Source organism: Fundulus heteroclitus, unplaced genomic scaffold (genome assembly GCF_011125445.2).
Source record: "Fundulus heteroclitus isolate FHET01 unplaced genomic scaffold, MU-UCD_Fhet_4.1 scaffold_76, whole genome shotgun sequence".
Classification (NCBI taxonomy): domain Eukaryota; kingdom Metazoa; phylum Chordata; class Actinopteri; order Cyprinodontiformes; family Fundulidae; genus Fundulus; species Fundulus heteroclitus.
In genome coordinates this window covers 484,021-497,678 of record NW_023397208.1, presented here as the reverse complement: position 1 = coordinate 497,678, position 13,658 = coordinate 484,021, and the positions used below count along the sequence as shown (strand labels likewise).

Here is a 13,658-nt window from a genome sequence, read left to right as displayed (position 1 = left end):
GAACACCGTGGTTGCACATGTTTACTTCACTGGAACATCAGAGTTAGTGACTTTTTATTTAATACACAACATAATGTAAACAATTAAACTCTTCAAACAGATAAATAGAAATTTATTAAATGGTTAATTTTACTACAGAGGCTGCAGTTTGCGCTTATTGCAGCTCCATGTCAGACAGATGTATCCATTGTTGATACATTATGAAAAAGAGAAGAGAAATATTTTGCATGTCAAATATTGTATGGATATTTGCACATTTTCATGCATTGAAAACAACTAGTTGAATTTGCCCAAAATAATAGAAAACACTTTAGTTATTCAGCTTTTTGTCGTTGCAATGCTGTTATAAAATTATGGTTTAATATATACAGTTTTTATGGGTGGCAGGATTTTATTTTAACTGGTGTTTGTCCAGTTCCTCCAACTTTTAATAAATATTGTCGGATTTTGTGTCAAGATCAGAAAAATATCAGATTATTATTATTTTCATGTTAAATTGTTGAAATAGCAAGACTACTATTAGTTCAGACAGACCAGTTCGATTAATGACCCCTAAAATTAAACACATACTATTTGACCCAACAAATATGTAAAAGTTAAACAAAATAAGCTTATAATTCTGAGAAAATATCTAAGTGAAAATGTGATACATATAAGTTTTTTTTACTTGTACTTTTAGTCAGTTGCTTTTTCAAGTGTAAAATAAAAATAAAAACAGCAAAAACCTTTCAAATTCAAGCATATTTTTTGTTTCAGTCATGTTTTTTTTTTTTTCTTCTGAGCGCACAGGTGTCCAAAAATCTGCTGCAGGTCGGTCGGCTCCTCAGGGAAGCGTCTCCACGTTGACGTAAGTGAGGACGACGTCGTTCAGGATGTTGATCCGGTCGATCTGGTTCAGCTCTCGGACGCGGTGGCGGAACTCGAACAACGGGATGTTGTTCACCGCCACCCTGAAGGTCTCGGGGGTGCACAGGATCTTCATCTGAGGGGACACAAAGCCACAGGGCAGCACGTTCAGCCAAAACGGCATGGTCCATGAAGTTGGTCGCCCAGTTGAGAGCAAAAAACATCCACAAAAAAATCTCAGTCACTAGCTTCAGTGAGACACACGTCTGTGTTCTGCCACCCCTATTCCCAATAACACCGCAGACAGAAGCGCTGCTGGACACGGCTCCTCAGACTGGACGCCTCTTGGTTGTTACATGTAATTATTATTGATGTTAAGGAGCAACATGAGACCCCCACTGACCTCCAAGAGCCTCCCTGCAGTAAAGCAGCACTCTTATCTAGGATCCGGCTGCACAATCGACTTTCCAACCCTTTCCATCTTTTCCAAACGTTAGCCTGACATTAACCATGAGAAAGTAAACCTAGAGTCAGTTACATTCTGTACACCACTGATAGCCTAATGCAGCATTACAGTTAAATTTTTTGCAAATTCTGGCGCCATTTAAGAGATCCTGGGGGTATGTTTGTTTCTTATTGTGAGTTATATTAGCAGTGCCACATTTAATTTGGTTTAATCTAACAAACAGTGTCCCTTTCAGAGGAGTAAAAACATTATCTATAGTAGTTCACTTATTCGGTGACTCTGGTTTTCTCACCTCAAAAGAGCTCCCAGGAGCGAAAGGGAAGGGTCCCTTAAGGTCCCTCTCTTCCGGGCCCCAGCGGTCGCCCACTTTGTGGTTCCGGACCACCACCTGCTTGCCCCCCTCGTTAAAGCGCGGGTTGATGTGAAAGGCAATGTCATTGCCTCTCAGGAAGTTCACTGTGAACCTATAGGGGAACCAGGCCGCGTAGATTTAATCCCATTATTTATCTCCACAAACATTTCTGCTCACTATCGCGCATGTCAATAAATGTCATGGCAGCCACAAACACCTTTGGGTTTTACACTGGGGTTCAACAGGACAGACCGACACATAGTGGTGCATAGATGGGAGGAGGAAGAATGCGTGCGTTTCCTTGTTTTTGCAAATAAAAATAAAAATCTTCAAAGTCTATGCATTTCTGTTTGTCTCTGTTACCCTGATACCCCTAAATAAACTCCAGTGCAACACCTGCCTCAGAGGATTGTTGGAGAAAACACAAGTGAATAGAGACAATTATGAAGGCCAAGGAACATAGCAGCCAGTTGAGGAGGAAAGTTGTGGAGAGATATTTCCACTATGGGGGCAATAAAGTATGATCTAACGTTTAAAACTGTGTTAAGCGATAAAACAGTATCCTTCATATCTAATATCCATCAGAAATTGAAAAGGTATTGCACAACTGCAAGCCTGCAATGACATAAACCTGAAAGACCAGGCATCCAGAGTGCTAACTGGAGAAAAACCCAAAACAGCCACGGTAACTCTGGGGTAGTTGTAGATATCAACAGCTCAGGAGGGAGAGTCTTTCAAAAGGACAACTACCATGTTAGGCGATCACTTCAGAAATCTGGCATTTAGGGTAAAGTGACAAGAAGAAAGCCATTGTTGAAATCAAGGTGCGGAAACTACAGCTTGCCATAAACCATTGACCAAAATTAGACTTGTTGCCCCCCTCTCTCTGAAATACGGTGGTGGCAGCATCATGATGCGGGCATGCATTTCTTCTCCCCTACCTTCCCTGCAAACTAGGCAAATGTGAGATTTAAGATAAAAAGATATAGATAAAAGGCATAAAGAAAACTATTTATGGATAAACGTGAACAAAAAATTATCAAATCAGTAAACAAAGCTTGTTTAGTTCCGTTAAATAAGTTAAATCTCAAGTTAAATTTGGGCTAGATCTGGGGGTGAGAAAAACTCATTTTCTGCATATTCGAACAGCCTTGAGAAAACCATCTATGGACATTGTTTGTTTGGATGGCTGCTTTGGTCTGTCACGTCAAATCCCAATGAAACACATTAAAAGGTGTTTGTGGCCAGACAAAACGGGGGGAAAAAGTTAAAAAGCAGTGACTTCTTCCATAAGTCACTGCACACTCGATGGAGCCTCACATTTTGGCATTAGGTTTGACATAGCCCAGGATCGTCATCATCATTTTGTCATACACTCCTCGGGCCAGGTTTAAGTTGTACGGCACACTCTGCAGAGTGAGAGAGAAGCATGATGAAGCCTCACGAAAAGCACGGCAACAACACTGCGTTGTAGGTGTGAGTCGGCTCTCTCGTGTGTACTCACCATAGGTCCAGATGTGGGGGGGAGCCAGTGTGGCGGCATCATAGATGGGTTCTGTCCAGGCCATCCTGACTGTCCTGGGTTATAGGGCCAGCCAGGGTGAGCAGGCCAGCCTGGTACGCTTGGGTGGATGGTGGCAGCAGGAGAAACAGCAGGAGCTGGAGCAGGAACCTGAGCTTGGACCGGCGCCGGCTGCTGGGGCGGCTGATACTGAGTGACTGGCCAACACGGCTGACAGGGCTGCTGACCGGCCGGAGACGGGACCTGAAACGGCGCCGGGACCACGGCTGCGGTCGGCGCGGGTGGTGTTACGACTTGACTTGGAGCCGGAACTGAAATTTGAGCGGGAACAGACACCGGAGGTGGTTGCGAAGCGGGCCAGCAGGCAGTGTTTGGTTGGCCGGTCCAGCACGGCACAGACTGGGTGGGCTGCCCAGGCCACGCAGGGAACCCGGCTCCGGAGGGCGGCAGGTTGGGCCAGAGGTTTCCGGTCTGTGGAGCAGAACCAGAGGACGGGCAGCTGCCACAAAGAGCGTCAGCATGCTGGGACGGAGGAGAGGGGGGCGAGGGAGAGAGAGGGGGGTCAGGAGCCAGCAGGGAGATACGTGGAAGAGACAGAGTGGACAAGATGGAAGATACCAACTTGCAGATGCAAACATAAGCAAACAATTAGGCATTTATTTTCACAGAAAGGGAAGAAATGTATCATTCTTACCAGTGTGGAGATCTGAGAATTTGATGGGCTACTTACATCCATGCTGCCTATCAGAGCAAAACTGGGTTCAGTCGATTTATTTTAGCTTCTGTTTTCTTTCGAAAATAAAATAGAGACACAAAAAACAATACATATTCAGTGAAATAACTGGAAACAATGAATTTTCTTGAATATTATTTTTTTGTCGATGCATAATTATAAACTACAGCTTCACAGAGCAGAGCGGAAATAATTTGACCACAGTCCCAGCTGGTCAGGGGATTGATGCATCAGCAAACATTCCTCCGAAGAATTATGTAATAATCAAAATCTGCTACACCTACTGATTTAGGTCTATAGTTCCAGTTTTTTTTGGGGGGTGCTCGGATTAGACACCCTACAAGCATTCACTTTTTCTAAAGCTGATTAATTAAAGAAGTAACAACTATTTTCTATTCCTGCACACAGTCAGCCGGGCTTTTATGGTTTATATTCTGTGTAATACTTGATACTTAACACACTTAATTAGGTGTATGAAACAAAAGTGTGTGAGATTTTAATATGTCTGTATCAGGGTAGGTTGAAGAAGAAAATCAGTCAGAATGGCTTTGCTGTTGTTGTATAATAAAGCCTCATCTTAAATGTTGCACTTCATTTTAGTTCAACAAGCGCTGAATGTTAAATTTACAATGGTCTTGCCATACTCATCACTGGGGTTTTGACGTATCAGTTCAGTCCTTGCATTGAGTCTCTGACTTATTTCTTGCATTGGGTATTTTATCAGTGTTAGTCTTGCCTCTGGGTTCATTATTCACCTTCCATCAGTCCCCTCCACAGTTGTTCCAAACTCCCCGATCCAAGTCTACCGGCATCACATGCCATTCTCCACCCTCGCCTCAGTATTTAAGCGCACTGGTTTTTATCTTTTGCTTCTGGTTCTTTCTGCCTTGCTCTCCATGTGACAGCCTTATAAGTGTTCTTTGTTGTGTCAATATTATGTCCTCTATCATCGGTTTCTGCACCTTGCTCACCACAACACAACACGACACATAGCAGTTTTACTCAGTGACATTCATCAGACTTTCCTATCTTTGTGCCATTACGATTATTTCTGTTTTCTAAATGCAAAAGTAACAAGGAAGAGATTTTCTCTTTTTTTTTTTTTTTAGATTTGATAACTTACTTTTAATTCAGAAGTTCAGACACACGGGACAGACACCTATGGACAACTTAGAGAGAACCATTAACCTTTGTTAACCTCAGTGGAAGGAAGCTGGAGTACCCAGGGAGAACCCATGTATGCACAAGGAGAACAAGCAAACTCCATTCAGAAAAACACCATGTCGAACCCAGTTCAATCCCAGGACCTTCATTGCTGCAAGGTCACAGAGCTACTAACTGTGCCACTGGGCAGACCTACACCACAGGACATGTCTGCAGAAATTTGACATTCACAAACAATGACCTGTTTTTTTCCCTTTCTAGAGTAATGGCGTGTTTCTCTGTGGATAATAATACTCTTTAACTAGCTTCAGCCAGCATCTTCGGTACATCTTTATGTTTTGTTATTGGGTAAATAAAAGCGTTTTACACTGAAACACATTAACATCTGTGATGTCGAACCTTTCTCCTTCTTGCACCACATGATAGCTGGACATTTGTCACCACTAACCACCTATTGATATGCTTGTTTAAACAGAAAAATGTGGCACCATCAGCAATCTGGAAATTGTTACAACATTGAACTAGACTTGTGGAGTTCAAAAGTTCTCTTCCTTCTATCTTAGCTGACTTCATGAGATTTCTGCATGATATCAGACTCAGACTTTGGGAGTTCATCCATAGGATGCTTCCAAAGCCAGCTCATGATCATTTTGGCACACTTATTTTTATATGTGAAGTCAGTTTATTTAATCTTCTGATGTTAAAAAGGCAATTAATAGTTATCTAAAATAAATATCTCACTCTTCTGTCATTTAGGAAATATAAATATTTTTGGTCATTCCAACTAACTTAAAACAAGAAAGGTTAAGAGTAAGTCTGTGGAAAAAAAAAACATGGTTATGCGTTTTTTATACACTGTCTGCAAATATCTGGTATAAGCTGGATGTCATTATGTTTGATGTAATTTGTTTTTAAGTTTTGTATTTTAGTCATTTCGTTTTTCATGTCGCAGTCTTTACTCTATTTTCCATTTTCCCATTCACAATAATTTAGTTCCTCATATTCATGTTGTCATTGCATTGAATTAGCTGAACCTTTCTTCCCTTGCTGCTATATGAAGGTAACACAAAACTTTTCTGACAATGCTCATACAATGTAAATAGGAATTATGTATGCTAAGAATAATCTTTCGGCGTTGCTGCAGATATTTTATTTCAATAAAGACATTTCTTCCAGAGAAACAGAGAAGAACGTGCATTACCTTTCTTTGCGTCTGGTCCTCAGGTGAACACGGGAGCAGGCTGCGGGTTCTGCTGTGGTTCAGGATGTTTGACTGCGGTCGACCACAAAGAAAAAGCCTTTTATAGCCTCAAATCCTCACACCCCCAGGCCCCTCCTCGCATCATCAGTCCCTTGCCAGACAAGAAAAGTCCCTTTTCTATTATCTTTAGGGTAATTTACACACGTTTAGGGCTTAACTGTTGTCATATTTTAATCAAGCAACTTTGAATGGTCTTAAAATAATAATAAAAAAAACCCGCAGGCACAGAAACAAACAAACAAACAAAGCAACAAAATAGAATCCGTACAATTTTTTACATCTAGTTGTGAATCATGTAAACACGCCGAACAATTCAACGTACTTTGGATGAAGTATTGTTCTTCTAGAAGAATTTATCTTTATTTTCCTAACCAAAGTCTGAAGACAGCACAATGAATTGTTTTTCATGCTGACGGCTGTCCATTTCTCCGTTCAGCAGTCATGGGACTGTGAAACACTCGGAGAGTAACACAATTACCGCGGACAGACGAGGAGGTCAGAACCTGGTGCTGTTTGCTCCATAGTCACATGATTCACGTCCCACATTACCTCCTGCTTCACCTCCACATTCATTTCACTGTTTCCCTCCTGGTAGAACTCCAGCTTTTGCTTTAATACTCAATATCATTCCCTTCTCCTCCAGCACTGCTGTGTTCTTCACAAACATGAGAGATTTGCATGGTCAAACTGAGCCAAATCATTTTTTCCCCCCTGTGATTATCCAATAAATCACCGGGGCAACGCCATCATAACAACAAAACACGTGGATTCACACAGTTAATGTGCTTTGCATCACCTCGTTATTAGATTACCTGTCATCTGAGCTGAAAAATGTCTGAAACTGCAAATGCTCTGAGAATGACATAATCTGGCTGCCAGCAGTTCTTCTGCTGCTTTTACATTTTTTTAAACTCCAACTACAGAGAGCTTGGCAGCATGTTTACTGCATCCTTTTCTTTGACCATCATCTCTGAGTCTAAAAGCCTTTTGGCTGGACCTCGACAACAAGAACTGACTGCTGCCGCAACAGCAGTTTGGTAAACAAGGAGAGCAAAGTACTATTACATTGATTTACCTATGCTGTAACAAAAGGAAATTTAATTGAATATGCCAAAGTATTCATCCGTCATGAAATGTTCATAGTTTCACGTCACAGCTGTAAACTTCGCACCATTTTAGTGGGATTTTGTGTGATGGGGCGACATGTGCGTGATTGTGAAGTGGAAAGAAAAGGAATTTTGTGGAAAGGATCAAGCTCAGTCAGACCAGAGGAAGAATACTGAAATGTCCAAGTCTTGTTGTTTTCCTGGAAGGCGATCCTTCGCCCCTGTTTCTTCCAGGATTGTCCTCTATTTAACTTCCGGCAGCCAACAGGTCCATCGTTCAAAGCTCAGGTGGGGGAATCTTTTATCCTCTCAATTGCAAATATGACCTTTACGGAAGAGTGGCAAGAGGAAAGCTTTCGTTGAAAGAAATTCATACGAATTTTAACTTTCAAAAGAAGTGTTAAAAATCAAAAACTGTTGAAGGTGAGAACAAAATTTACAAAATATAACTTTGGGCCTAAACGCAAAACTCTATGTGCGACAGAAGACTAAAGTAGGACATCAGGATCAACTTTACTGGCCATGATTTTGTGGACAATGGTGGAATTTGACTTTAGTTACAAGCCCTCACAGTGTACAGACATTAGGTATAGTATAAAAACATAGAAGAAGTAAAAGTAGACATAAAAGGAGGAGTATGCTCGTGTGTATGTTTTTATAATATGTAAAGAAAAGGAAGGGAAGAGAAGGGAGGTTGTGTGGTGCAATTATGCTTATTTTGTTTTAGAGCAGTGTAGCTGACCACTCAGGCTGTAAGATGTTTATTGTGTTCATCAGAGAGAAAACCTGGGGGAGGAAAGTGTCTCTGTGGCTGCTGGGATTTGCAAATAGTGTTCTGTAGCCCGACCTAAAGGTAAAAGTCTAAATAGTGATTTAGACTTTGTGAATCGGGATTCACAGCAGACATGGTGTTGCTGAGGATGACGAGGTCAGACATCGAGGGGAGAAGATCTCCTCAAGTCTGTTGTCATCTCCACAGCCTTGAGCAGGCTTAGCATCAGGTGGTTGCGACCGTGCCAGCGGAGCAGCTGATCAATTTCCTGTCTTATTTAGACTTGTTGTCACAGTCTGGGAACAGACCAACGACAGCAATGTCATCTACAAACTCCAGGGTCCTCTGAGATCCAGTTATTTGTGCACAGAGAGAAGAGGAGTGTGAAGAGAGCACACCCCTGGGGTGCGCCAGTGCTGATGGTTCTTGAGTGGGAGAAAATGATCCCCTGCATCACCTGCTGCTGCTGCCACTCAGGAAGCTGGTGATCTGGATAACTGGGATGATGGCACAGAATGCCAAACTGAATTACACAAAGAGGATCCTGGCATGAGTGGAAATACACAAAAAAGGTCAGAACGAGCGTAATACCAAGGTTGTGATCTGCTGCATCATCTTGAAAACCCCTATCTCAACAATAAAGCATGATGGTGGCAGCATCATGCTGTGGGAATGCTTTCCTTCAGCATGGACAAGACAGGTGGTCATAGTTAATTGGGAGTCGCATTGAACAAAGTGCAGAGGGCAATCCTGGAACAAAACCCGTTAGAAGCTGCAGAAGATTTAGGACTGGTGCGGGCATCAATGACCCTAAACTTACAACAGCGTCACAATGCAGTGGTTTAGATCAAATCATATGTTGGGGTTAGAATGGCCACACCTGAGTCCAACTGAGAAGCAGTAGCAATACGTGAGAAACTTATCCTTGGAAGAGTCGGTCTTCCACATGTAATCCCAACAATTTACGCTGAAGTTTAGAATTGTGTAAATAAGTGTGAAAAACTTTTACAGGGCACTGCAACGGACTATGCTGGCTTGCGAGATCAAATCTGACAGCAATGCAAACACAAACGCTCCTCTAAGGATCCTTGCCGTCTTCCTTTCTCTGCATATTGCGAGAAGAGATCTTTGCCGGGCAACACTCCCATGCATATGATCCTCAGTTTGTGTCTTGCTTTGTCCCAAACTGGCAACACCAACTTCCTCACCCCCTTATAAGAGCTCGGTTTGGGCTCCGCTGCAGGACTGGTTTGATGAAGAGCTGTGATAGACACATCCTGCACGCATAACAAATATAGCTCAGTTTCAACTTCAGAGCAAATTACAGTGCTTCACTCCAGTCGATGTTTGCCATGTGGTCCTGACATGTGCCTCCGGACGAGAGGGAGAGAGTAATGATGTCACTCGCAGGAGATCTTCTTTTGTTGTTTCAGCCAATGAGGGAAAAAGGAGGGAACCATGAGGCATGCTGCTGTTAGGCAGAAGAGAGCTCTCTGGCAGGAGAAGGGCTTCCCAAAGTGACGACTGAAGCTTTAGCCTCTGATAAGCTCTGGGCCTCGTTCCAGAAACTCTAAGCTCCAAACTCCTCGCACCCTGACTCTTTCTATGCTATCTCTTCATCGTGTCTTTTCTTCTTAAACACACAGTGACCGAATGAGCGAAGGGCAACCGGGGCAGCTCTGCGAGGTAATCCCACGGTGACTGGCGTTTGTGATTTGTTTTGCTTTTGGTCCTTCAGAGACTGAGTGAAAGGTGAAATCAGAGGAAGAGAGAGAGAGTAAAAGATAGTAAGCGTGAGGGAGATGCTTTCAGATGCAACATTGCTGCTGTAGCCATGGGGACAGCAGCATCCTCTTTTTTTTTTCTCTTTAGAGAGACCTGAGTGTTTATGTGTGTTTGTGGGAGTGTCTCTTTCTTGAATGTCACGTAGCCAGATTACTATCACAAGTTACAATGGTGTTGTTCTCCGCACACAAAATCTTGATGTTTCAGCCATAACCAGCAGCATGGTAAACTCATGCTATAGAGCCACGCGCTTCCACGGTCCACCACTAGATGGAGACAATAAAATCTGCCCTGGGGGTGGGAGGGAGACCACCGCTTAACCTCATAAATGTTCTGCTCCTTCTGCACAGCTGAGATGTTCAAAGTAAACGTTGCCATGTATGGGTTTCATAAAGAAGCTTGATGATCAATTGAAGCGCTGACACTGGTAAAAAAAAAAAAAAAAAGATTTTTTTTATTTTCACTTAATACGACTTCCCAAACCCAGTCTAGCCGTCTAGTTACCCTGACACGGGGCACGTTTCTCTTCCCATCACAAGCTTTAGAGGAACCCAGAGCTTCACTTTGCTTGATCCCAGTTCAGAGCAGTTGTGTGCCAGGCTTTTCAAATGGATTTACACTCCTTAAATCTTTTTCACGTTACAGCCACACACCACCATGTATTTTATTTGGATTTTATGTCCGGCATGTCAGAGCATCTGTGTACAAGTCTAGTCAAATTTTCTTTACTGGATTCAATTATGGACTTAAAGTGGACCTTGCTGATACATAAATATGGTTTGGTCTTAACCATTCAATTGCAGCTCGGGCTGTATGTTCTGGGTCACTGTCCTGCTGGAAGGTCATCCTCTGCTTCAATCTCCAGAGTTTTAACAGGTTTTCTTCCAGGATTGCCCTCAGTACTCACAGTGGTTCTGTGCGTCTTCCCATCAGCTCAGACGACTCGCCTGTATGTGCTGTTGAAAAACGTTCCCCACAGCAAGATGCTGCCACCACCATGTTTCAGCAGAAGATTGTGTGTTAAAGGGATAGCAGACGAGCTTCTTCCGGCTTCCAGTTCCGGCAGTGTGCGTGCTCGTTCCTTCCTCTTGCTGCGTGTCTAGTGGTTATGTGTCCAGTTAGTTTCGGTTTCAGCTGTTCACTGTAGCTCATCTTCTCTCACCGTATACTTTGAAAATGGCTGAGAGTCACAAGAAGCAAACTGTCTTGCAGGTTTATGAGAAAAAGAGGAAGACCTCAGTAGAAAGAAACAAGACCAGAGTGTATTTGGGGGATTTTTTTTCATGTGATGCCCCTGAGGAGCGGAAGAGTGGATAATATGGTCTTATGGTCTTACGCATGCTTAGTTAAAAAGTGACTTGGGTGTTTCTGATTTTTATCTCCAGAAAAATCCTCCACTTTGCTTTTAAGGTTGATGTGAATTGTCAAAAAGTGTAGGTCAAAAAGTAACATTTTGGTCTTATCTGACCAGAACGGCATCTTCCACGTGTGTGCCGCGGCCTCTGCATGGCTTTTTAACAATCTTCAAACATACCTTCTATTGCTATCTTTCAACACTGGTGTTCTAGTCGACATTTCTCCTTAAAACAGCAGATTTGTAGAGAGAACAAACAGTTATACCATCCACAGAAATCTACAGACTCCCCTCCACGAGCGATGGGTCTCTACAACTCCTCCAGAGTTACCCTAGCCCTCTTCCCTGCTTCCTCGATTAGTGATCTCCTTGCCCAGGCTGCCAGTCAGGTGTCAGCCGTGTCTCGGTAGCTCTGAGAGTGTCCGGAGCTCAGGATAATGCTGTGTAACCTATCCTCGGCCTTCCAGCTGTGTTCTCTTGATGCTGTTTGTTCACCAATGCTCTCTGATAAACTTAGAGGCTTTCACAGATCAGCTGCATTTATACCGAGCTTTAATTCCCCACAAGCTAACTTTATTTAGAAATGATTTGATTTATGAAGGCAGCAGATTGTACTGAATTTTATTTAAGGGTATCAGAGTACAGGTTATTTTAGATACAGATGTATGCCACACTTTTCCGATTTTGTGCAAAAATAAAACAAAAAAAAAAGTCTGTCTTTTATAATCATGTAGCACTTTGTGATGTCCATAACTGAAAATCCTAATAAATTACATAGAGGTTTGTAGTTTTTGCAGATTATAATCAGCTACTGGAGCCAGAATAGATCCCGTGCTATAAATCACACGGAGTGAGGGTAAAAAAGCGCATCTCCTCCCCGACTCGCCATGTGTTCAGAGGTGAAAAATAGATGTGGGCGTGAAGTGAACCCATGATAAGTCAGGCTTTAGCTGCAAACAGCTCGACCAGTGGGGTGTTCCCATTGCTTGCTGGGGCTCACGTTTCCCAGGAGACTTTTTTTAGGTGGATAAAAGAGGAAGGAATATTCCAAAGTGAATGCCTAACTTTGCATAAATCTGTGGTCGTGTGACATAGGCACCAAATGCTTGGGAGGAAAACTTGGCTTAGAAATTGTCTGCTGGCTAAGAAGGCACAGTGATTGTTTTCCAATAATACAAAAAAAGATGTTATTGCATATTTCACCTGGATCTCGTTCCGACTTGTTGAAGGAGATATCGTGAGGACTTTGCTCACAGTAGGCCAGGCTGATTCAGACTCCTTACTATTCCCTGACTGTAGTCTAGGGAGGAGCCCTGTGCTGCAAACTGGATGTCAGGAAGTGAGATGGAAGATCAATGAGGGCTGTGACACTGTGAGAGCTGGCAGGCGCTTTCACACTGTGTGTGCTCTTTACTGTGGGTCAACAGACTATGTCTGGTCTTATTTAAGGATAGCTAACACATGGAGTCAGGCCTAAATTAACATTTGTTGACTCCTACTTTCAAAAAGACCTGGTTTTATTTTTCATTCTGAAATTTTAAGCTTTGGAGTTTGTTGTTTTTCTTTAACGCAACAGCTTTGATTGTTGCAATGCATTTCATGTCTTTAATATAATAAACAGTTTTTTCCTCTTTTTCCCTGTTAACTCTTTTGAATTAGAAAGTACCCAAAAAACGTTTTTTAAGATCTTTGTTGTTGTGATAACTAATTTGTTTTATCATATCCCCCTTTATTTGCATCAATTTCTCTGGATGTGTGTTTTGCACATCTTTTACTCTGCAGCCCCCAATAGAACAACAATAGAACAATATAACAAATCCTGTTTGTGTCAGGACCAGAACCGGCTAGAGACCTGAAATTCAAGACGGACACGGCGTTGCCTTTCAGTAACGGAAGCAGGATGCTGTGCCTGCTGTGAGGTTATAAGACTTAGACTTAGACTTAGACAACTTTATTTGTCATTTTGTATGCACAGAGTGCGTACAGAACGAAATTTTCGTTGCAAGGAAGCATGAAGCAGGTGTGCGGAATGAGCTGCAGAGAGGCAGGCTGGCTGGTGTAGCGAATAAGACTGATGACAAGAGGTAGAGGAGATAGGGCAGAATGCAGTCAGTAGACAGGCCAGATTATGACAACGTGGTCTCATTATAAATACAGTGTCATGATCCACTGGTGTTTGTGTTTTTGTCTTCATTTTATGTTTGTGTTCTGATCATTTCAGGTTTTTATTGTTGAATTGTGCTTTTCGTATTTAGTTAATTGCTCTGGGTTTGTCTTTCGCTACTCATTTATTTCTT

The 13,658-nt window shown here is 42.4% G+C and overlaps 1 protein-coding gene across 4 annotated transcripts; it reads right to left on the bottom strand.

The window, feature by feature from the left end:
* Positions 1–37: 37 nt before the first annotated feature.
* LOC105929045 (galectin-3) lies at positions 38–6,380 on the bottom strand. 4 transcript variants are annotated; one of them, XM_021318602.2, is made up of 7 exons: positions 6,285–6,380; positions 3,917–3,975; positions 3,169–3,807; positions 2,985–3,073; positions 1,605–1,776; positions 1,250–1,344; positions 890–982 (listed from the first exon to the last, which is right to left on the bottom strand). In XM_021318602.2, the coding sequence occupies exons 2-7, from the start codon at positions 3,920–3,922 to the stop codon at positions 979–981; spliced, it is 1,005 nt and encodes a 334-aa protein (XP_021174277.2). In that variant the 5' UTR covers positions 3,923–3,975; positions 6,285–6,380; the 3' UTR covers positions 890–978. The 4 variants fall into 4 exon arrangements, with proteins under 4 accessions (XP_021174276.2, XP_021174278.2, XP_021174279.2 ...); XM_021318601.2 differs by lacking the exon at positions 1,250–1,344 and having other exon boundaries at positions 38–982; XM_021318603.2 differs by lacking the exon at positions 1,250–1,344 and having other exon boundaries at positions 38–982; positions 3,169–3,708; positions 3,881–3,975; positions 6,285–6,379.
* Positions 6,381–13,658: the final 7,278 nt, after the last annotated feature.

Bases quoted from the DNA above. Each gene is read 5' to 3' on its own strand.
- LOC105929045 (XM_021318601.2), bottom strand. The intron at 3,074-3,168 runs GTGAGTACACAC...CTCACTCTGCAG, and splicing joins CCCCCACATCTGGACCTATG to AGTGTGCCGTACAACTTAAA. The intron at 1,777-2,984 runs GTGAGGCTCCAT...GTTCCCCTATAG, and splicing joins GTCAAACCTAATGCCAAAAT to GTTCACAGTGAACTTCCTGA.